A 23696-nucleotide genomic window follows, 5' to 3' on the forward strand; every position below is an offset into this window, starting at 1 on the left:
ATTTTATATTATATAGATATATATAATATAAATATATATAATTTTATTTTATATACATTTTATAAATCAAAATTATTAATTTAATGAAATACCTTAGATCAGTATTGTTATAGTGATATTTATTGATAATTTTTTAAATGTGTGTATAAAATAACAATAATAAATCATTAAAATAATTAAATGTGTTTCCCCCCATTTGTTCTGCCTGTTTTTAATGAAATAATTAACATATGCAGTTTCATAGCTGGTAAAAAATATTTATGGCTAGCAAGTTCTCTCAAGTCAATATTATTTTTTCCTGAAATCACAAAGATTATGAAAATGATCCCATTCTCCAGAATGACGTGCCACAATAATTCATGCACATTATTTGCATATTTTTGTAGGCGAGAAACAAGCATTTTAGCACTTCCGGTTTGAATCTTGAATCATTGGGTTTTTTGATGTTTTTGTGGCGAACACAAACTCAAGATCTTTTCATGTGTTATTTGATGATAGTGTTGTAAAAAATACCGACCGCGATACCATTCGGTACTGAAATTTAACTAAAAACGTCCATTTCCCGCTAACATTTGAGTGCTGTTAAGCAGATTCTTAAACAGCGCTGATTGGTCATTGTGTTCACGCGCTCAAGCGCTCGGTGAAGCGATGATCATGTATCAATAATTCCACCTAGTGCTTCTTTAAAGCATTTACTTGTCTTGAAAACTAACAGGTGGCTAGATTAGACAACAGAGATTGGACTACAGAGGTTGTCTAGGACATTAAAAATCATTTATATTTACGTTTATGCATTCATCACATCAAATAGGTAAACTAATCTACTCAATAGTCACTTTCACAGCCAAAGGAACCAGTTTGATGCTAACTTACAATGTTGGCTTATTCAAATATACTATCACTGTGGTGCTCTATGACTCAAGAAACACACATTCAGTAGGTAAATAGAGTTGGTTTTTGATTTCATGTTCTCAAGAATACCATTAGGCTGCTGTATGACATAAAAACATGCTATACCTTCATATTAGACGCCTCCGTCTCCAGTTTGGTGAGGTGGTTGGAGTTGTCCTCGAGCTCTTGTCTCAGGTTGGAGTTCTCCATCTTCAATGCCTCCACTTGCTTCAGCAGCTGATCATAAGATGCTGCAGCCATCTTGGACTATCTCTTGACCTACAACATCCAAGAAAAGAGGCACGATCACGTGTGGTTCAGAGTGATGCTCGATTAATACGGCTGATGCAAAAATATCGAGAGCAGGATGGACAACAGATGAATAAAATTCTGACATATAAGACAATTAGAGAGGAATGCAGGGTTGGAACTGAATAAGGTTGATAAGATTAATTTCTGAATGAACTACTCCTTATAACACTTATAAAGTTATAAAAAAGGCCAAATATTTGCAGATTAATTGATCTGACCAATATATTAGTCTTCAAGTTCTGAGACAAAATAACCACCAAGTTTATTTATAGCACATTTCATACACAACAGTGATTCAAAGTGCTTTAAAAATATTTAAAATAATCACAAAATCTGCATAAAACAGAAAAAATAATCAAATCAAAGAATGATTAATGTTTACAAAATTTTAGCTAACCAAAATAACTGCACAATCAGCAGGGAAAGTGATATAACATATGGATCACAATACAATTATATGTATTTTCTCTTATTCACAAAACTGTTTTATATATATTATGCAATTATATCCTTAGCAGAAATAAAATGTGAAGGGAACTAAAGCTACAATAATACGTTTTGCATTTTTGCATATGTGCTCTAAATAATTATATAATTATATAAATACACACACATACAGCATATATTTTGAAAAAATTTACACGTATATATTTATATTCATATAAATGTTATCATGTTTATTTAATATATAAACTTAAAATTTTTCTTAAATATTTACATGCATGTGTATTTATATATGCTTAATAAATATACACCGTACACACATTTATTATGTAAACAAAACTTTTATTTTGGATGCGATTAATCGTTTGACAGCACTAATATATACACACACACACACACACACACACACACACACACATACACATATATACATATATATCCGCACACACAAACATACATACCTACACATATATAAGAAAAAAAAATGTTCTCAAAATATATTTTATAATATATTTTTCCCTCCTAGCAGAAAAAGAGGAAAAAAGGGAGAAGAGTTTGTGTCCAAATAAAGTATGCAGTGAAAAGAATAAAATACAAAACATGATTCTTAATACATGTATAAAGGTTTTGCCCAAGGGTTTCCTCTTGCGTTTGCTCTGTAAAAGCCCATCAGTGTCAAGAGTCAATCATGAGTGAGCATCATCCTCTGAACTGAATATTTACCATGTAGTCAATGACCAGGTCATCACACTGATGAAGAATACAATAACACACGTGCCTCACGTTGTGTGGATGGATGGCAGAGCTGATGCCCGCCGGCCATTTTTTACCCATGCAGTGAGTCCAGTCAAGCAAACGATTCTGAGAGGCAGTGACGTGAATCGAGAGCATGGAGCTGCGGTTATGAAGTTCCTATTTTTATCTCCATCCTGAAGTGAAGGCCTGATCAACCAAGTGGAAAAATCTATCAGCACATCGCCACTAAATTACCACTGACATGCTAAAGATCAACAGCAAAGCCTGTTCAGCATGACTCTAGATTTCTGCAGCTGCAATTGGAAAAAATATTTTTTGTACTTTCTGAAGAACATGTTTTCTGGTCCAGCAGGTGAAAATTGTGAGTGTGATCAATTAGTGAATTAAAAGCACATCTCTCCTCAACAACACACTTGATTTGAGGAATCACATATTAAACTTCAATACTTGGTGTCAAATGAACAATGCAAATATGTGCATGTCTTAAAAAACAGTTGCCAAAAAAACAAATTACTATATCTCAGCATTATAGGAATACCAATGGCCTGTGATGTAAAATGCAATATTATCAAAATACAGATTTTCTATCAAAAACATGTAATGGACAAAAGAATATATTGCATGCATAAGAAAAAAAAACATAGAACTTTAACGCTTATGAGCAATGCAACTATGTGCATTTGCCTTCAAAAACTAGTTTTCTGCTAAAATACCAAATTATTGACAACGCAGCATTAGGAATATCATTGACCTATGACGTAAAATATTGCAACTTTATCAAAATACATATTTTCTAGCATGAATGAAGAATGAAGATATTGCATGCAAAAAAAAAAAAAACATTGAACAAATACTTGAGCAATACAACTGTATGTGTGCATTTGCCATCAAAAACAGTTTATTCCAAAATAAAAATTGCACAGGGCAAAACTGTCAAACGGAAAAGTGACTGTGCATATGTTGTGACCATTTCACAACATGCATAATAAACTCAATTCCTTCCATTCCACTTTCACCAGATTATGTTTAACCTGGTTGTACATTAACCAACAGCAACAGCCTACATTCCAAGCAGCCCGTCAATGTGTCAGGGCTAATTTGCAGCTGTGTCCAATCAATGTGACTCGGCTACGGATTCTGCCACTGTTTCCAGGGCATCCATGGCCATTAGGAAGCAGAATTTATCAAAAAATGTAGATATTCCTATTTGCCTGTTTATTGCAGATTGGTCAGATTTCTGAAAGCAATTAAATGCAGGCAATTCTGACAAAAATATACAACTTGAATGCAAATATTTTGATCCAAAATATATTTTGCAAAATCCACATAATTACATTAAGATCTTGCTATTACAAAGCAACATGACTATTAACCAGCACGGATGCATATGATTTAATGCCAACAGCACGTTACACTCTTCAGGCTGTTATGAGGGCAGAATGAGTCCGATTGCCACAGAAATCTGCTGACACACATCTGATGACACACATTTTGTGAATAAACGCTTGCACTTTTAAAAGGTAATAAAATGCCATTCAAGGTGAAATTAATGTAAATAACGATGCATTTTATACTTACAAATATTAATCTTGCTGAGTGTAGCTTCGCAATTTTATAGTTTATAATTCCACAATAATGAAGAGTCATGAAAATGCAATTAATAATATATTTAAATACCTCTCTCTGGCATGTAGACAGAGCAAAATGGTCGACATCCATTCAACAAAAAGGCTCAAGGTAAGGAAACAGGGAGGAGTGAAAAGAAGAAAGACTCATTCATATTTCAAGACTTTCTTCAAAAATACGAATGTGTGCACCTTCACACGTCTGCATTATTTCACAACTGCAAACGTTTTACAAATGTCCACCATGCATGCATTTATTCACCAGAGGTGCAGTGCTGTGCATGCAACGCTTATGATGCACTACAGCAGTCACCTCTTCTCCAGCAATGCAAGATGCTAAAATTCCCTGCAGTCAACATGCCCTTCCCTTCGCACACAGACACGGTGACCGACAACATCCCGGTTTCACATGCACCATCTAACCAAGCCAAAATGGTGTTTTGCACCAACAAATCCAGCATTAAACATCTGCTTTGTTCGCTAAATCAGAAAAAAAGGCTTTTCTTGCAACAACACCTCCATCTTGACAGGAGCGATTGCTGCTTACATTTAGTGTGGAATCTGTGTCCATTGCTATAAATAATCAGCCTGCTCATGCATCTGCCCTCGCGCAGCACAATAGAGGCTTTTTAAGCATCCCCATGATAAAGCCAGAATCCCGATCTATGCACATCCCCCCACACCCTCTCAATAACCAGCCATCAAAACAAAAGGCTTATCGGCACCGCCTTGCTGTACCACACAAACAAACGCGCTATTATTTCCTCCGCGCTGAATAGCTGGAACAGTAGACGACGCATCTGCACGCTTGCATCGAGAGATCAGAGCGTTAAACGGAGACTTACCCCATTCTGCTCCAGTGACAGCCTCCATCCCAGCAACCCATCAACTGTGTCAGTTGCCGGAGAGCATCCAGCCAGCCCTGAGTCACATGGGTGAGGGCTCGGCCAATCAGAAGGCAGCCAGCCCAGGCCGGTGTTGGTGCAGTGGCTGAGGGTGGCAGGCCAGATTTCTGCCCCACTGTACAGCTGCTTCCCTTGACTGGCTTTAAAAGCTCTCGTGGGGGGAAGCGATGCAGGGATGCGGAGATGGGTCAAAACGGCTGAAGGTCACATGACCAGATATACAATAAACGGATCAATTTGGCAGCCTAATTACAGAGCATATAGAAGATGCATGTTCAATGCATTAAAGCAAAGTTATAATGCACAAACAAACAGACAGAAACCCCCTTGTACACTAAATGAAGCAAACCCATTAAATATTCAATCATCATGCATCATGTCCAAATTCAGCGAATACAATAAACATGTGCATCAATATCCGTCTTAAACAACACATTTCTTAGTCCATAATCCGTACTATCCGTTCACAGCGGCATTATGTCTATTACTGTGCGTTTACTGCTACTGTACAACTTTATCATTGCAATTACAGTCTCAAGAGTTCCTGAATAAGCCTTTGTGAATAATAAATCATGCTCTATAAGTGGCTGTGATTTGCGTTCTCAAACTGAGGTGGTGAATAGAAAACACGGAAGGGGGTCTCTCTCTATAAGCTGGAAGTGGGGGTTTTTTCATGTAAATGAGCTTTGGGTCTTTGAGAGCTGAAAAATGGACATTGGCAGAGACTCTTGTTGGTCAGTCCTCTCTTGTGGAGCAATTCAATGGGAAACTGTCCGCACTTTTACTTACTTGTGTGGGAAAACATTCTAAAAAGAAGAGGAAAGGATAATGTTTTGTGCCATTTTAAAAAATAAACTTCAATCTATAAATTCCTTCTTTAAGTATCCCTGCTCATATACACAAATATATTACTACATACTTAATTAGGGGCCAAGCACCGATGGTGCGTAGGCACCTATTGTAATCGTTAGCGTTTTTATTCTTCTTCTTCCATTTCTTCCGCCGAAAGTCAATGACAGCCCATAGAACCGATTGCGGGAAAGTTGTCAAATTCGGCACACTGATAGATGATACGGTCAATCGTGACCACAGCAAATTTGGGGTCTCTAACTCAAACTCTGTAGCGCCACCATAACTTTTGAACCGTAAGCCACAAAATGAAAATTATTTTTTCCTCTGAATCCTTGGCTCAAGCCGAGTCGATTGAAGTCCAAAATTAAAAAATCTTAAGGTTTAGTTTTGTCGCTATCTTCAATCTTTAACTATATGTGTATCAAATTTGGTGAAAATATCCAATTTTGTTTCGGAGTTATAGACATATTTGTGTGTAAGTAGATGAAAATTGACTGCCTCTTGACTTTGTTTGCATTTTTGTGCCCCTTACTATCAAAATTTTGGCAATTGGGCATTAGAGTATAGCCGGGACGCTAAGTTTCCGAACTTCCCACGGTGGTTTCGTGTCGATCGGAGTAACGATTTCTAAGATATTGGCAAATGTTTTTTAAGCGCTAAAATGCAACGTAGCACAAACCATAATGCTAAACCTGGCAAGTTTGGTATCGATGGACTCGGCAATGATTCAGGAGTCTAAAAATGTGACTCCTGTGAAAATGTGTCAACCCCACCCAAAGTTATAAGCATGTGAAAATTGGATTTTGCCACTAGGTGGCTGCTTCAAAACTTCTCAGGCTCCTTCAGGGTATCGTGCTGATTACCCATACCAAGTTTCGTAACGATACATTAATGCGTTCATAAAATATAGCATTTAACTACAAAATTCAACATGGCCGACGCCCAAAATGGCTGACATGGGAATTGGATATTGGATATGCTTGCAGCTATATTTCAATGCGTGTTCGATCAAACGAATAACACAAAAATAACACATGAAGCTATCTGAAAGCAACTTTGCACAATGTATTGCAAATATACACCAAACAGGCCAAATCTGTGACTCACTTCATGTTTACTCACTTCAAACCTAGATTAAATATTAATGAGGTTTGTTACGGTCAAACAAGTTGTGCACATGTAAAGCAGATTCAACTAACCTACTTTTGCCCAATTAAACCTCAATAAGAATTCAGAAGACCATTAATAAAAATTAAAACATCCTTTGTGTTTCTAGTTCAGTTTTAGTCCAGATTCATCTCAGAAGAAATGCTAATGCAAAATTAAATTAACTGTCCATTACAAATTAAAATTCTGTCATTATTTATTAATATGTACTTTACTTATTATAAAGGGGTTCTGCAGGTTTTACAAAGGTAAATTTAAAACTTTAAGCTGCTTTTAAGACCAAGTAAAGAACATTTAAGAAATAAATTGAAAATGTAAATGTTTTGTATTCAACTTCCAACTGATCTCAACTACCTTTTAATTCTAAATTTTTTAATTAAAAAAAAAAAAAAGAAAAAGAGATTCTTAAATCAAGATATATTTACTTGAGGGGCAAAAAAGATAAGTTTTATGAGAAATTGATCAAAATATGAGTTTGATTAAAAAACAAATCAGCCAGTGGGTCAGAAAATGAACTTCATTCAAAATAAATACAAGTTTTCACACCCCATGGACAAAAATATGCTCTTGTATTAAGAATAAACTTAATTTTGTTAGATTTTTCAGAAAACAAGACTTCATGTATATTTTGCATCACAAGTCATTGTAATTTTAAGGATGCTTAGATATTTGTATTGAAAAACGAAAAAATACTGAGGAAGATATTAATTTTTTTGCACTGCTTATAAGATTTAATGCAATGACTTTTTCACTTAATTTCTGATTGAAGACTGTTTTAGGCCTAAATTTGTGGGAGGAGGAATAAAGACTTCTTAAGTCTTGGAACATTTTTTTCAGTAAAATACTGGTCACTCTTTTCCATGCAAAACACAATAAATAATTATTAAAGCTTTCAAGTAAAAAAACAAATATACCAGCAACAGAATGCGAAACTGCACAATATTCCTAACAATTATGAACAATCCAAAACCGAATATCATTGCAAAATAACCTAACGTTAAGAGGTAATATCAAAACTGCTTGTATAGTTGGCGATTAGTTACAAAGTCACTGATTTCTCATGACAGATCTTAAAATGTGCAGCACATATGGCAACAGCAGCTGACGTCAAACCATTTTCACAGGCTCCGTCAAAGCAAAACAACCCCTATTATGCTTCAGCAGGGGAGAGGTAAAAATAACGACACTTTTCTTCATCTTAAAGACATCATAGCACACTGATATTGTGTGTTAAAAAAGTTTTCCTCACCGTCTGCCAGTGCAGGCCACTTGCCAAGGGGTGCAGCGCAAATCCACTGCTGGACTCCTGTAATGAACAGCAGGTTTATCAGAGAGATGCAGAGGTTATCAGACTGCTAGAGCGGTTTCTTACAGTGCATAGTAGAGATGAGCAGAGTACAATACAGCAACAATAGACGTTATTACAGCAGAATTTAAGAGAATTCTGAGAAGTATAGAATATTATCAGAGTACAATATCATTGTAGACTTTATTAGGGTAGTAACAATTTATTAGAGAAAAGTAATGTGTTATTAAAATATAATGGAATTTAAATATTTTTTATTATATGAAAAATATTAGAAGGATTTTTCCTAGAAATGCAATGGAACATTTCTGTAAACAAGTTACAATAACAAATATTTTAGTAGAAATATATTTTAGTAGAAGTAGTGTGTGTATATATATATATATATATATATACACACACATATATTTTGAATTTATTTATTAGGATTAACCCCTTGCGATGTATCGTCTCGTTTTCAAGGGAGTCCCACAATGTATCACAGTAACAAAAAAACAAAAACAAAAAAAACACAAAATAACATTAAACAACACTAAACAACAAAACACATACATTATTTGCAAAACATAATACAAAATATACCGATCAGTGTATCTGATCACAACATTAGCCAAAAAAAAAAATATATAAAAAAAATCAATACCATCAATAGCATATTTAAACGAAATTAAGAATATATATATTCAAATAATAAAATGTAAATATTAAAATATTTATTGCATGAATATAATTTACATTTTTAATACAAAAAAGATAATGTTAGAGTGGAGTATATATTTAACTATGTAAATTGCAAGTTTTTAAAGAGTATAGAGCAGTAAAATACACTATATATATATATATATGTGTGACATTTGCACTGATATGATTTTATTTAATATTGATGACTGAGTGCTCATATCACAGCTGTTCTATAAAACACTTAATTACACATAAACAGACACTTATTCAGGCTTTAGCTTGAGAACACACTACTTGTTTTAAGAGCACAGCATTTTATCAACTCAAAGCATTATTAAGAGAAACTTCTGCATATTAACGCGTATCTGAGATTATGTTGTTTATATAAACAATACTGAAGCTATTTAAAGTCTTACCTGCACAAACATTCGTCCTCTTCCACTAAATAACTCGAGTTAATCGCCCAAGCCGGAATAAACCCCGTGATTTCATATTGTTGGAGCTCAATAAACGGATATTTCTCGGTTTGTTGATTATATCATGGGTTTGTTTGGAACTTTGTCTTCTTTTGTGTGTGATTTTCTGCTCAGCAGCTTCAGTCCCCGCGACGCTTCGCCATATTGTTAGTAGAGTCAGGATCTGCGCATGCGCAGTGAGCTACCTGCTCAAAACAACACCATGTGGCGGGCAAGAGAATTGCTTTAGTCTCTTCAATGATGCAGTGGATGAAGATGATGATGATGTTATTAATACTGCACAAATAATCATTTGATCATTGCACTAAATACATTTACAAAGTAAGCAAGATAACCATAGTTATTTTTAATTGTCATTACTGTCCTCGCAACAACAAAAGAAATTAAACAAAGTGACAGAAAGAGTTTGCACTGCATGAGGGAGCATAATATATATTACAACAGGAGCAAGAACTGCAGATTTAGTGTTTTAAATTCAGTGGATAATTTTTGCAGAAAAAGAAAAAAAATTATTATAATCATATTTTTTTAGAGAACATGTGACACCAAGAAGAGTAAAATATAATGTATTTTAAATTAAATAATTTTATTTCATATTTATTATTGAATTGTTTTTAAATTAAATTATTTAAAAAATGTAGTGAATCATATTTACCATTATTCAATATTTAAAATGATTTATATAGATCTTATATTAAATTATTTTATTAGGAGTTTGCACAGTTTATTATAGTGTAATTTGGATCGTAGAAATGAGCAACAATAGACTTTATTAAAGTAGTTTATTAGAGCAGAATTTTGGATAGAATTCAGTGACGTATATTTAGATATTTAATATCTTTTTTAGAGAATGTTTCATACATTTATGTTGCTCACAAAAACATTTTATTATAAATTATTTATTTAAGATTGAATCATTTTTAAATTACATTTAAACGAATACATTTTAATTTAAAATGTATTAAATTATATTATTCACCATTATGTAATATGTAACATTATTTATATAGATCCTATATTAAATTATTTTATTATAAGCAAAGTTAATTATAGTGTAATTTGAATAGTAGAAATAAGAATTTAGGATTTAAAATTGATTCAATTATATTATTCACCGTTATTTATTAACATTCTTTATTTATTAAATTATTTTATTATAAATAATCATTATGTAGAATAGAAAATGTAATTAAATAAATAAATGATCACTGACAGCATTTTTGGAGGAGAGGATGCGCTGAGTTTCCAACAGGTGGCAGGACAGTCCTGCTCGTGAGACTCTGATGAGGGAGGAGTCACACACATGAACAGCTCGAGCTGCTTGGCAACACACAGCATGTATCCAAGTGAAACACGTTCAGTGAATCAGGAGGCTTTGATGGGACACTCGGATCAGCCCTACACCACCAGCTAAAGTCACCTACAGGCCCAAAACAGAAGTAAAGGCTCGGGGCTTTACTTTCAGGAGTGCGATGAGCCTTTCCACATAGAGCTCATATGAGTTCAGATGGGACATTCTGATGGTGCAAACATCAGGTGCATGAAGACTGAAGCGGAGAACATGTAACAAAGGAGGACAGGAGCTGGATGATGGATTGGAACATCCTGAGGTTCCTGTAGGCTCTTCAGTTTGGATCAGAACTCTTGTGGATCTTCTGTCTAGTTCAAGATGAGTTGTTTCTGTTCAGTCCAAGAGGAGTTTTACTGTGAGGTTCTGCTCTTGGATGAGACCAAGCTGATTTTAACCACCCACCAGCAGGGAATAAAGGTAAAAGATGCTTTTATATGGAATTCTATCCTCAAAATATATATATCCTGATCCAGAGGGCCTGTAGACTCGGCTTTTCTTTCTATCCACACAAAAGAAGAATATAGGTATATGCCGCAAAGTAATAACCTGTCATGGTGATTCGATATACACCACTGTATTTAATGTTGTGTTCATATTGGAGGAGTCCACACCCTGAAGCCATGAGCTCAGCACACTGTTAACCAGATTACAGTAACCAGATGATCTGGTTAAACACAATGAGACCGGCCTAATTATATATAGCTGGCTGAACAGGGACTACATTGGATTTATGTTTTTGTAGGATGTTAAATGCATAAGTGTTGATATACAGTGCTTTACATGACATTACATACAGTGCTATTCTCTTGACGTTTGTGTATGACCAAGAAAAAATGTTTGAAAACATTTTAAAAACTTTAAAGTTCAACTTTTAATCAATTTAAAGAACGTATTTTTGTTATTTCTGATATATTTGCACCAAGTTGTATCCCAGCTAACAAAAAATATGTTCTAAGAACAATATGCCAATGCTTGCATTAGATTATGAAAACGTTATTTCGGAATGTTCAAAAAGTCCAGTATTTAAACTGGTTTTAGAATGTTAACTGAACATTCCATTTTAAAATTTTCCAAACATTATGGCAATGTTACTTTTGAAGAACATTATGAAACAAGTAGTAGCATTAAAAAAAAAAAAACGTTAGATGACCATCCAACTTTTCAGAAATAAAATGTTCTATAAACAATGCATTAATAACATTTTGTGCTAGTATTTGAGAACATTAATATAGCATGTTAAAGTATATTCATATAGAATATTAAAGCTTAGATAACTGAATTCTCTGGAAGAGTGTTGATATGATTTTGAGATCAACAGCTAGGAAACGACTGCTCTTTTTGTATTCGTTCACATGAACAGAGTAACGTCAGATATCGTATTGCTGGTTTGCTGTGAATAGTTAATGAACAGCTGAGCAGGAGGATCTTTAGCAGGTCTTTAATGTACAGAACATGAGGACTACAAAACACTGAAAAATGGGCAGTCTTTTAAGTTTTTGCAAAACAGTGTTGCTTTTAGCTGCTATCTGCAGAGAGGAGGTGAAAACAACAGCGTGAAGGGCTCAGAAATGCTTTTTTTTTTGTTTTATTAGTTTGTTGCACATTGCCGGACATGTAGTTCATGGTTGTAGTGTTCAGGAACAGATTTTGAGATGAAAGTATCCATCGGTCACGCTTGTCTGGATGTTCTTAGCTTGACGCCCCATTTTCCTCCATCAAGGACATTGAAAAAAACAACTCTAAAATATTTTTTTGTATTTTTGCATAAAATGTGAGGCCAAGATGTTGCTATGCAGGTTGCTAGGTGTTTTCTTCTTTAATACTCGCTGCATGTGAGCACACCTCTAGCACGAACACTAAAAATGAGCAATAAATATATTTAAGTGTTTTATCTGTGCTTATAAAGCCACACGTTTGCTCACATGCAGAGATGCTCACACACATAAAACGCTGAGCGTTTCACACACACTCACGACACAAAGGCCTCATTGATTTGACCCAGACGGTGGTGTGTGTAGTTGTGTGTGAGGAACAGAACGGCTCACATGTTTTCATCATCACAAAACAAAGACAGCAGCTCAGAGGCCGTGCTTGAGTCGAGGTGATGCTCTCCTGACGTTTGCAAATGACAAAGAGAGACATTTATTTAGAGTCTGACCAGATATAAACTGGATTCTCTGTTGTGTTTCCTGTGAGAGAATGACACGCTTTCTAAACAGTGGTGACTTTTGGCACGTTTCAAAACAAAAAGATTATTAAAAGCTGTTATAGTTCAAGGGTTCAGGATGAGGCTACAGTGCATCAAAAGCTTGAATATTGAAATGTTCTCATTGTACAGTGGTGATATCAGATATTTGAATGAATCTCTGGGTCACATTTCACTCTAAAATTGAAAAGAAATTTTTATTTTATTTACTTTATTTATGAAGTTATTATTTTTATGACAATTAAACACATTTAAACTGTAAAGCAAATAAATAAATAAAAAATTAAACATTTCATGCTAATTACGTAAAGTATGTCATGGTAGTTTTTGTTGTGCGGCATTTAATTTATGCTTGGAAAAAAAGTCGATTTTTTTCTGGTATACTGAAAGAACTAATGAGAATAATGAAAATTTTATTAAAACTTTATACTATTTTAGTTTTGTATTGCATTTAGAAATATAAAATGCAATTGTCATATTTATGTGTGTGTGTGTGTGTGTGTACAGTAATCAACATTTGAAGTGGATCAAAAAAGTTCATCAAAGCTGTCCTAAGACATATACATACTGTATATGCATACATATATCTCATACATATACCCTGCACACATATATCTATCCATCTATATGTATGTGTGTGTGTGTGTGTGTGTGTGTGTGTGTGTGTGTGTACACAATTTTTTTTTAGCTAGATAGATAGTACCATGGTATTACCAGACTTTTGGACTCTAACATATCATATATATATATATATATACATACACATACAGTAAATATATATATTATGTACTTTTTTGCTCTGGGCAAAGCGCAGGGAAAATGTGTATTATGTATTAGTCTGTGTTTAAGGCCGCTGGTTCTTCACCCTCGTCCTCCACACACACCCATCCGTCAGGGAGGGTGGAGGGGGCGTGTGGTGTTTGGGAGTGTGCCGGCTGCTCCAGACAAAGGCTGAGGGACTGTGGTGATAAGATAGAGCAGATTTCCTCTGGCTGGATTTGGGGTGGACTAATGCAAGCTCTGGATCAAATCCCTCATTGATGTGTTTAATGGGATTCCTAAATGGACCTGTGTTTGTTATTTTACATGTTCACTTACAAGCACGTTTCATAGCTCACATTAATAATGATGATGAGCCTAATCAGCTAATTATACAGTATAGAAGAGGACAGGAAGAAATTATTGAACATTTTGTTGTGCCGTCTGACCTTTTAAGCCCATTATCTGGCGCTCATCTCGTAATGACAATGTGCCATGAGAGACAGAAATAAACTGCAGGCTAGAGAGCGTGTCATGCATTTGCATTTTTGTGCATGTATGCTCAATATAAGATATTTGGAAAAACAATTAATGGATTAATTAAATATATATTTATTTAAAAAAAGGTTTGGGTTGGTCTGTAGTATTTACACCAGTCATTTTGGGGTCAGTAAACTTACTTAATGTTTTTAAAATAAGTTTCACAGTGCTCACCAAGGATGCATTTATTTGATCAAAAATACAGTAAAACATTTGAAATATTATTACATTTTAAAATGTAAGTGTTCTCTATGCGAATATACTATATGTTAAAATGTAATTTATTCCTGTGATCAAAGCTGTATTTTCAGCATCATTACTCCAGTCTTCAGTGTCACATGATCCTTCAGAAATCATAATAATATGAGATTTGCTGCTCAAGAAACATTTCTGATTATTATCAATGTTGAAAATAGCTATATTTTTGTGGAAAATGTGATACATTTTATTTTTCATGATTCTTTGATTTAATAGAAAGTTCAAAAGAACAACATTTATTTGAAATATAAATAATTTGCCACTTTATAAATGTATTTACTGTCACTTTTGATCCGTTTAAAGCAGCTTTATATGAAAAATAGAAGTCTATATAGATATTGGAGAATTGGAGGTGTGTATATGTTTCTGTATGTACTTGTGTGTGTGTGTGTGTGTGTGTGTGTGTGTGTGTGTGTGTGTGTGTGTGTGTGTGTGTGTGTGTGTGTGTGTGAGGGATGTAGTGGTTTATGGTTTTGTCAGAGACAGGTACAGACAGACTCCAATGCTGAACTCTGAAATCCCTGACAGCCCAGAGATGTTTTATTGGCTCTGCCAACATCCCAGGAAGGAATTCACTCTGAATATGCTACACAGCCACTCTAACTTTCTGTCAACCGACTGGAAAATTACAGTTCAAATCAATTATATGACTTTTTTAGTAGTTTAATGACAGTGGTGGCTTATATTAAGATATCATGAATACCTTGAATACTTATCAAGAATATAATGCCATTACTATAGTAAAGTATTGCCTATGATACTTTTTTGCTTAGTGAATAAGTATGCCAGAGAGTAATGTGATATTTATTGTTCAATGAGCCTGTCATACAACATTCCTCTGAGAAACCTCCCCTCACTGGGTATTATCTGAAACCTGCTATTAAAAACAAATTAGTATAAGGTGTTATTTGAACCTTAATATTGCTCTTAAGAATTTAACAATCATTCATAAACCTGAGGAATGGGCTCAGTTTTTATATAAAATGTAATATTTTATATACATTAATTGTATGTATTGTGGCGGGAGGAGCCAACGACAGACACAGTGGGCGTGGCGTCAAGCCTCGGAGAGGTTTTTATTAAACAATATATCAAAATAAAGTGTCCAAAGGGGGAAAAGTGTCCAAAATAAACGGGGATCTGGTGTCCTCGTCGTGCTGCGGGGCTGTGCAGGAGGGCAGTGTTCAGGAGGGAAGGGTCCAGGGAAGGGGCGGAGTCCGGTGGCCGCACGCGCTCCCCTCTCGGGGCCGGGAGCGAGTGGCGGCGGCGTCTCTGGCGCGGCTTCGTCCATCTTCGGGATCCCGGCACTTCTGGGGGACTCGGCGGCTCGGCATCCTAGCCCGTCAGCCGCCTAACGGGTGCGGCAGTCCTCCTCGACGCTCCCTTCCTGGACCCACGAGGACACCAGCGTGCATGCACGGGAAGAGACCGGTCTCCCGAGGAGAGGCGCGTTCGGCATTTAATGGCGGCGGTGATGAGGCTCTATTCACGTCAGGTGCGCCTCATCACACGCCGCCAGCCCTGGCTGTTTCAGCGCCCCTCCTCTCTCACACACCCACTCCTGTCGGGAGCCTGGTGAAGGGCGGCGAATATGGGACGGGGTGGTGATGATGGACAGGGGGGAGGCAGCCGACTCGTCACAGTATTTATTAATTGTAGTGACTGTTTTATTTTGTTTTGAAATACATAAAATTAAATAAGGGTATATAATTTAACTATTGTTGGTTGGTGTACATATACAAAATATACTTTTTACAAGTCATTTCCATATGTATGTGTAATTTTGTCAAATCAACCAAATTTCAGAAACTTCCCTGGCTCAAATTGTTATTAATTAAAAACATTTTTTTTTGAAGCAAAACAAACATAAAGAGTGAAAACCAAAATGTTAAATGTCACAGATTTACTGAGCAATCCGCTATTTTGTAAAATGACCATTTTCAAAGCCAAATTACAGGAGCTTGAGAAAGATGGCAGCATCATTATATTATTTTTATACAGAGATTCGTAGCTTGCAAAAGTTTGCATGCCTGTAACTCCAGAAGTTTTCTTGATATCCTTTTAGATTGTGGTTCTTAGAATGTATGTTCTTAGAATTAATGTAAGTTTATAGAATGTATAAAGTAAGGCATATCATTTTACTATACTTTTACAATTGGTTTGCAGAAAGTTACCATGGAATAGAATATGCTGTGTAAATGTCCTCTGTAAATATGATGTTGATGGAGCCAATAAAGCATTAAAGGGTTACTCCACCCCAAAATGAAAATTTTGTCATTAATCACTTACCCCCATGTCGTTCCAAACCCGTAAAAGCTTTGTTCGTCTTCGGAGCACAATTTAAGATATTTTGGATGAAAACCGGGAGAGTTGTGACTGTCCCATTGACTGCCAAGTAAATACCACTGTCAAGGCCCAGAAAAAAGAAAATAAAAATAACAACTTTATTCAACAATTTGTCTCCTCTGCGTCAGCGTAGCGCAATTTTGGAGAGTATCCGTTGGTCGCAAATAGCGTATGCTGTTCTGTGTCAGCCGCACCACATGGATACGCTGTTTTCATTCAAATCAAAGTGTAAATACACGCAGAAGACGTATCCGTGTGGCTACACTATTTGCGTATCTGCCGCCACTGATGGCAGATGGACTATTTTGACGATTTTGAGTACTATTTTGAGTAACCCTTTAATTGTTGGTGGACTGCGCCAACTGGAATTGGTTAATCAAACAGATAGTCCCGCCCCAAACTCAAGAGTCAGAAGTTGTCATATCGAGCTGCTCAAACAAATGGTCAGATGTTTTAAAAGCATTTCATGCTTAAATCAGACTACCAATGGATTACTAATAATCAAAACACCACAGAAAGTTCAACGGAATTGGAACAGAAATTCACAATTTACACTTTGCATTTATCTAAAGCGATGTGCATTGCAGTTAAGGTAAATATTGGATCAGATCATGCATTCCCTGGGACTCAAATCGATGATCTTAATCATTTTATTTGTGCTTTCAGCTACAATTCCAATTTAACACATCTTAACCTATATAAATCCCACAAAATTCTACTGATGTTGTCCAAAAATGGTGCAGAAATGCAAAATCCATCTTCGGATTGGATGTCAGCGGTGTTTGTGTGTCAGCTGGGGTCAGAGGATTTAACAGGCATTTGAAGGAGCGAGAAAAGAACATGAGAATAATCTCTGCATCAGCAACTTTCTTCAATCACAATCTCTCCTGCATGCAGAATCAACACTAGGTGCATTCCTTCAGCGCGCGCAGACGGCAGAAACATCCTTAAATCAACTGCCGCCGGCAATCAGAAAGCAAATTATTCAGTTGATTGAGCCGATTGAGCTGCTCATCAAATTTACATCAACGATCCGTTTGGAAGGAGCTTTGAATTATAGAAGAGAGTCTAAAATAATCAGGCTGATTTGTCCTTCTTTAATGCTTTATTTAAATGTTTCGTCTTTGAAAAGAGTCGTTCCAGATCATCCGAGTTATTCTGAATCGTATCACGCTTAAAAACTGCCTGTATCAGTTTTGTTTCAGGCTTCTGTCGTTTATAATGGCCTGGTAAGTTCCTTCCATTGTCGAATGCAAGCGTTCAACAAAGGCTTTCAGAAACGCTCATCCGTCATCAAGCTAAAATTTCCAGCGACAGTCTCGTGTGTATTTCAACAAGCCTCATGCATATGAATTATTACTGATGCTGGAGTCTAATTTTAAATCTGTCTGCCATGCACAAACTTTCCCAAAGCGTAGTGCTCCACAGAGACGTGGTTTCTGGGTTTTGGTTCCCAACGAAACATGGAATATTCAGTTTCTTGATCTGTAGACTGAATCATAATCTCAAATCCAGTAGTCCTGCATGTCTCATGTAGTTCATTTTTTAAAAAGCTAAGAAACGTACTATCTGTTCACTTCCTAGTTTACACTGAAAAAAAAATTGGATGTAGGATTTGCATTAAAACAATTTTCACTCTGAAATTGCTAGTAAATTTCACAAATACTGTAATTGCAAAGAAATGCACGTGGGACACATTGAATTGAAACGTGAAATCCTGACTGAAATAGTGTTTTCATGTAAAACGTACTCAAAAATCCTTTTTACAGTTCAATAGTTTTTTACAGTGTAGACAGTAATTAGTCTTGGCCAGGACTCCCTTGAAAAAGAGATTCTGAAGCTCAATGGGATTATTTCCTGGTTAAATAAAGGTTAAATTAAAAACAATATATATATATTTTGGTTCTAAATAAATGTGTATGGCTCTAAATTGAATGTACAGTATAAAGCAGTTTAGATGGTTTGATGAGAAATATTGAGTTTGTGTGAGATTTTGTCAGATTTTGGGACCTTGGCAGATCTGAGACATTTTTGAGATCTTTTGTGGAACTCTGTTGGAGAAACTTGTGAGATGACTGTCATTCTCCTTATTCTGGATCGTTCTCGAGACGTTCAAATACTGCCATGATGTATTAATACTTTTACAATTCATGTAATGAATTTGCCCCCCCCAAAAAAAAAAAATTGCCTTAAAAATTTTGGGCCTATGTTTAATTATCATTAAAAAGGCTCTATTTTTTATGAAAACAATTATCTTTTTTTTTCTGTCAAAGACTTTTCTCACATTTTTTTCCCAGAAATTTTCTCAAGATTTTTTTATTTTCTTTAGGCAAATAGATTTTTTTTTCTTTGCTTCTCTTGAGTATGAAGAGAGAGATTCTTTCTCAAAAAATCTTCTGAAGAGTTTCAGAAGGTTCTTTTTCCAATACGTTTTTGAAGAACATATGAGATTACTATGGAAGCTTGTTTCCAACACAGTATTAAAATCTCACAGTTCTGATTCTTTTTTTCCTTCTTGCAATCAGGAAAAAATAAAAATCTGATTGCAAGAAAAAAAAGACAGAAATGTGGGGGTAAAGTCAGAATTGTATAATATATATATACACACACATACATATAGTGGGGAAACCAATTTTGATCCCCTGCAGATTTTGTTTACCCACTGACAGAGAAATTATCAGTTTATAATTATTTATGGTACATTTATTTGAACAGTGAGAGACAGAATAACAACTAAAACAATTCAATTCAAAAGGCATTTCAAAAAAGTTATAAATTGATTTGTGTGCAAACCTGGTGGCCAACTACAAGAAATGCCTGACCTCTGTGATTGCCAACATGGGTTTTGCCACCAAGTACTAAGTCATGTTTTGCGAAGGGGTCAAATACTTATTTCACTCATTAAAATGCAAATCAATTTATAACTTTTTTAAAATGTGTTTTTCTGTTTTTTTGTTGTTGTTGTTATTCTGTCTCTCACTGTTCAAATAAACTTACCATAAAGAATTATAGACTGATCATTTCTTTGTCAGTGGGCAAACGTAAAAAAATCATCAGGGGATGAAATATTTATACTTATTATCCTTATTACTTATATTAATAAGGCAGATATAAAAGATTAAAAGCTATTATTTAGTTGTAGATCCCTTGCACACAATCACAGCAGTGAGTCTGTGACCCATAGACATCACCAGACTCTTGCTCTCATCCTTTGAAATGCTTTTCCCAGCCTTTAATGCAGCCAATTCCAGTTGTTGCTTGTTTTGGGGAGTTTCTGCCTTTACTCTCCTCTCCAGCTGGTGAAATTCATGTTCAATCAGATTTAAATCTGGAGATTGTCTTGGGCAATCTAAGACTTTCCATTTCTTTGCTCTTATAAACTCCTTGACTGAACTGGCAGGGTGTTTTGGGTCATTGTCCTGATGCAATATGAAGCACTTCCCAATGAATCTGGTGGCATTTTCTTGAATATTGGTAGGCAAGATGGTTTTGTACCCTTCCAAATTCATTCTGCTACTGTCATCATACATTAAGTCATCAGTAAAGTTGAGAGGGCCTGCTCCAGAGACAGCCATGCATGCCCATGCCATGACACCACCTCCACCATGCTTTACAGATGAGGCTGTATGCTTGGGATCATTTGCAGTTCACTTTTTTCTCCACATTTTTGCTTTCCCATCACTTAGATAAAGGTTGATCTTTGTTTCATTGGTGCATAAACACAGTTCCAAAACTCTTCTGGCTCACCTTTGTGCTTTTCTGCAAACTCTAATCTTGCCTTTCTATTTCTGGTGCTGGTCAGAGGTTTGCATCTTGCTGTGTAGCATCTGTAATTCTGTGTCAAAGTCTCCTGAGGACAGTAGATTGTCAGAGCATCACCCCAGCTTTCTGGAAGTTGTTGGTGATTTTACAGACATGTCTTTTAGGATTCATTTTCACAGCTTTTATGATTTGTCTGTCATCAACTACTGTTGTTTTCTCAGCCGATCAGGTCGTTGTTGGTTGCTGGTGTCGCTGGTGGTTTCCAAACTCTTGATTTCTCCATGCCCTTTGTTTTTGCTAGAGCTCTAATTGACTTCCTCTTTTCTTTTAGCATCCAAATTGCTTGCTTTTCTCTCAAAGTCAGCTCCCTCATCTTCATCCTGGTTTGTGTGTCATCATCGAATGCAAGATTCAGAATACAGAAGTAATGGATATAACTGATACGACACATTCCCTGCTTTTAATATCTGAAGAATTAATGCAACAGGACACAGCTGATCACTTAGAAAGACCTGTGAGGAAACTGTCCCAATACTTATGCTCACATCAGATAGAGGGATGAAACTCTAAAAGTGCTGAACTTCTTAGCTGGTAAAACATCTATGTGTTGAATCACCCAATAATAAAATGTGACATTCTGTAGTTTTGTCTCATATTCATCTTTTCATCATATTTGTAAATGTCTTGACTCCACAGCCAACAGAGCAATTTTGTCTTTACTGCTCCAATACTTTTGGAGGGCACTATATATAGGCCTATATAATTTTTTATTATTATTATTTTATATTTTTATTGAATGGTGGAAAAAAGTTTCCATAGATTATTGTGGTCTTTCTAAAATAAAATAAGAAAAGTACAAAACCCCTGCAGAAGTCTCCATTGTTTAATTTTAATCTGGGTTGGAGATGAAATCCCAGTTGTTATTTTGCTTTCCTGTGGGATTTTTCTCAAGTAAACTAGTATTATGCTTTTATTCACGATTCATGTTTGAGTCACATTTTGCTCCCTCTTTCAACTTCGGTTATGTGTTTGGTTTGGAGCTCAAAGTGCATGTTATCAGTGTTCGGTGTGTTTATTTGTGTGCGATTTCCTCGGCCGTGGAAGTGTTTGTACATGTTGCATGCAGTTTTTCCTTGTGTTCATGGATTTTGAACACGTTTGCATTGTTTTTTGGACAAGTACCATGGCGGTACCATAGTATTCTTGGAGTATGTAAATGCTGATTTGGTAATAATTCAGGACTATAATATATAGTGCCTTCTGATAGCATGCTTTTTACCATGTAGAGCCTTTCCTAGAGCATCCTGAATTTTTAACCTACTTATTGTTTGCATTCACAGAAGAATGTCAAACGCTTGTAAAATTGCTGGTTAACAATACGCCATGACTCAAGACCGTGCTTGTCAAGCAGACGCCTCAGTGCTGGTGTTGTGTTGTAAACCGCCGTTGCTCCATGTGTCGCATCTTTGTCTTTTATTTTTGAGTAACTATGGAAACAGGGCGGGCATGTGCCACCGCCGTATGGGGGATTTCAGACATCTGGACCGTTTCCAGCTGAAACCAGAAGAGAAGTGGCTTTTCTTTTGTGTTTAGTCATTAAAACACGCTCACATCCAACTGTCTGTTTAGGTGAAAAAAAGAGAGAAAAAAAAAATTAAAATAGCCTCTTAAGTGCTTTTTCATTCTTTTTATGGTTGTTCTCAGGACTTTAATAATATTTTTAATTATTTTCATCATAAATTGAAGCTACAACTATTAAGTACAACAAATACTACTATAATGTACTTTTACAATTTAATAATTTGTTTGGTAACACTTAACTTAAAGCCTTGTTTAATGCATTATAAAGGGTTATTAAAGCTTATAATCCTTTATAGTTATTCATAATGCATGTTTTATACATTATATCTTGTCATAAATAATTATAACCAAATTTAAAATGCATAGTGTAGCAATCAATTGATGTTATAATGTATTAATTATGGTTAAAATTATGCATGAGACCTGTACAATCATGCATTATAAGGTGCATTACAAGGCATAATTAATGTATTAAAACTACTTTTATAATGCATTATTCATAAAGGCTTTAAGTGAAGTGTTACCATTTCTTTCCACATTATTTGCATTAAGAATTTTGGGACTAATGTGTTTAATTATCATGAAAAAAGCTTTATTTTCTTTATGCAAAATATAATTTCTTTCTTTCTCTTGAGATCAAAGAGAAATATGTTCTCCACATTTCTTCTCAAGTAATTTCTCAAGATATTTTTTTCAGATAATTTTGGGCTTAATGTGTTTATTTGTCATGAAAAAAGCTTTTTTTTTTTTTTTTTTGCAAAATATAATTTGTTATTTCTTTCATTGAAGAGAGAGTTTTTTCTTTAAAAATTCTCAAGATTATTTCTCAAAAAAAATTCTGAAGTTTTTTTTCTTCAAAGAATTAAGCAAATTTGTTTAATTGCCTTGAAAAATCTTACTATTCTTTATGAAAAATATCATTTTTTTTCTTTGAAAATGACTTTTTTTATGCAAAATATAATTTCTGGCTCTGGAGCTGGAAGAGAAGGATTCTTGTTTCACAAATTTAAGATTCTTTCCTAATGAATTTCAGTCTTAATGTGTCAGTTGTCTTAATTTTCTTTATGCAACATGTAATTTCTTCTTTCTTTCTCATGACCTGGTCATGTTCCTGACAGCTTTCATCAGATTCACCCGTTTAGGCTCTTTCAGCTCTCTGGGGGAGTGAAGGAACATCTGCTGATGCACACACACACACACACACACACACACCCGCGGTCAGCACCACACCCATGCAGCCACCGCAGCAGATGGTTGGGTCTTGTTAATAGTGACCCTGTTGCTATGGGAACAGCAGGGCATGTCAAAGGGAGTCCATTGTTTCAAAGAATGTCTGAAATGATCAAACCTTCAGAATCTGCGGAAACCTGTCAAGAGCACATCCGGGTCATATTTCACCCCTTAAAGCACGTGTTTTTGGACAGTTGTCATTTTTGTATTGTTTTCAAGGCAATTAAGCACATTTTCCAATTGATTTA

At 35.3% G+C, this 23696-nt stretch overlaps 3 protein-coding genes across 3 annotated transcripts in view; 2 read left to right on the forward strand and 1 right to left on the reverse strand.

Moving 5' to 3' along the window:
• The window catches only part of LOC306865495 (adenomatous polyposis coli protein-like), a 43173-nt gene extending 33600 nt beyond the window's left edge, over window positions 1-9573 (reverse strand). Inside the window, exons 1-3 of the mRNA XM_079410122.1 lie at window positions 9356-9573; window positions 8202-8258; window positions 1018-1170 (exon numbers count right to left, since the gene is read on the reverse strand). Of these exons, the coding sequence (XP_079266248.1) occupies window positions 1018-1152 (135 nt within the window). The 5' untranslated portion in view covers window positions 1153-1170; window positions 8202-8258; window positions 9356-9573. The remainder of the gene's footprint in view (window positions 1-1017; window positions 1171-8201; window positions 8259-9355) is intronic.
• The window catches only part of LOC306865755 (serine/arginine-rich splicing factor 9-like), a 343328-nt gene that overhangs the window by 245287 nt on the left and 74345 nt on the right, over window positions 1-23696 (forward strand). The gene's annotated exons all lie outside the window — the stretch shown is intronic.
• The window catches only part of epb41l4a (erythrocyte membrane protein band 4.1 like 4A), a 54499-nt gene continuing 41517 nt past the window's right edge, over window positions 10715-23696 (forward strand). Inside the window, exon 1 of the mRNA XM_079410708.1 lies at window positions 10715-11183. Within this exon, the coding sequence (XP_079266834.1) occupies window positions 11085-11183 (99 nt within the window). The 5' untranslated portion in view covers window positions 10715-11084. The remainder of the gene's footprint in view (window positions 11184-23696) is intronic.

This window comes from Barbus barbus, assembly GCF_936440315.1.
Source record: "Barbus barbus genome assembly, chromosome: 47".
In the NCBI taxonomy this organism is placed as follows: Eukaryota; Metazoa; Chordata; class Actinopteri; order Cypriniformes; family Cyprinidae; genus Barbus; species Barbus barbus.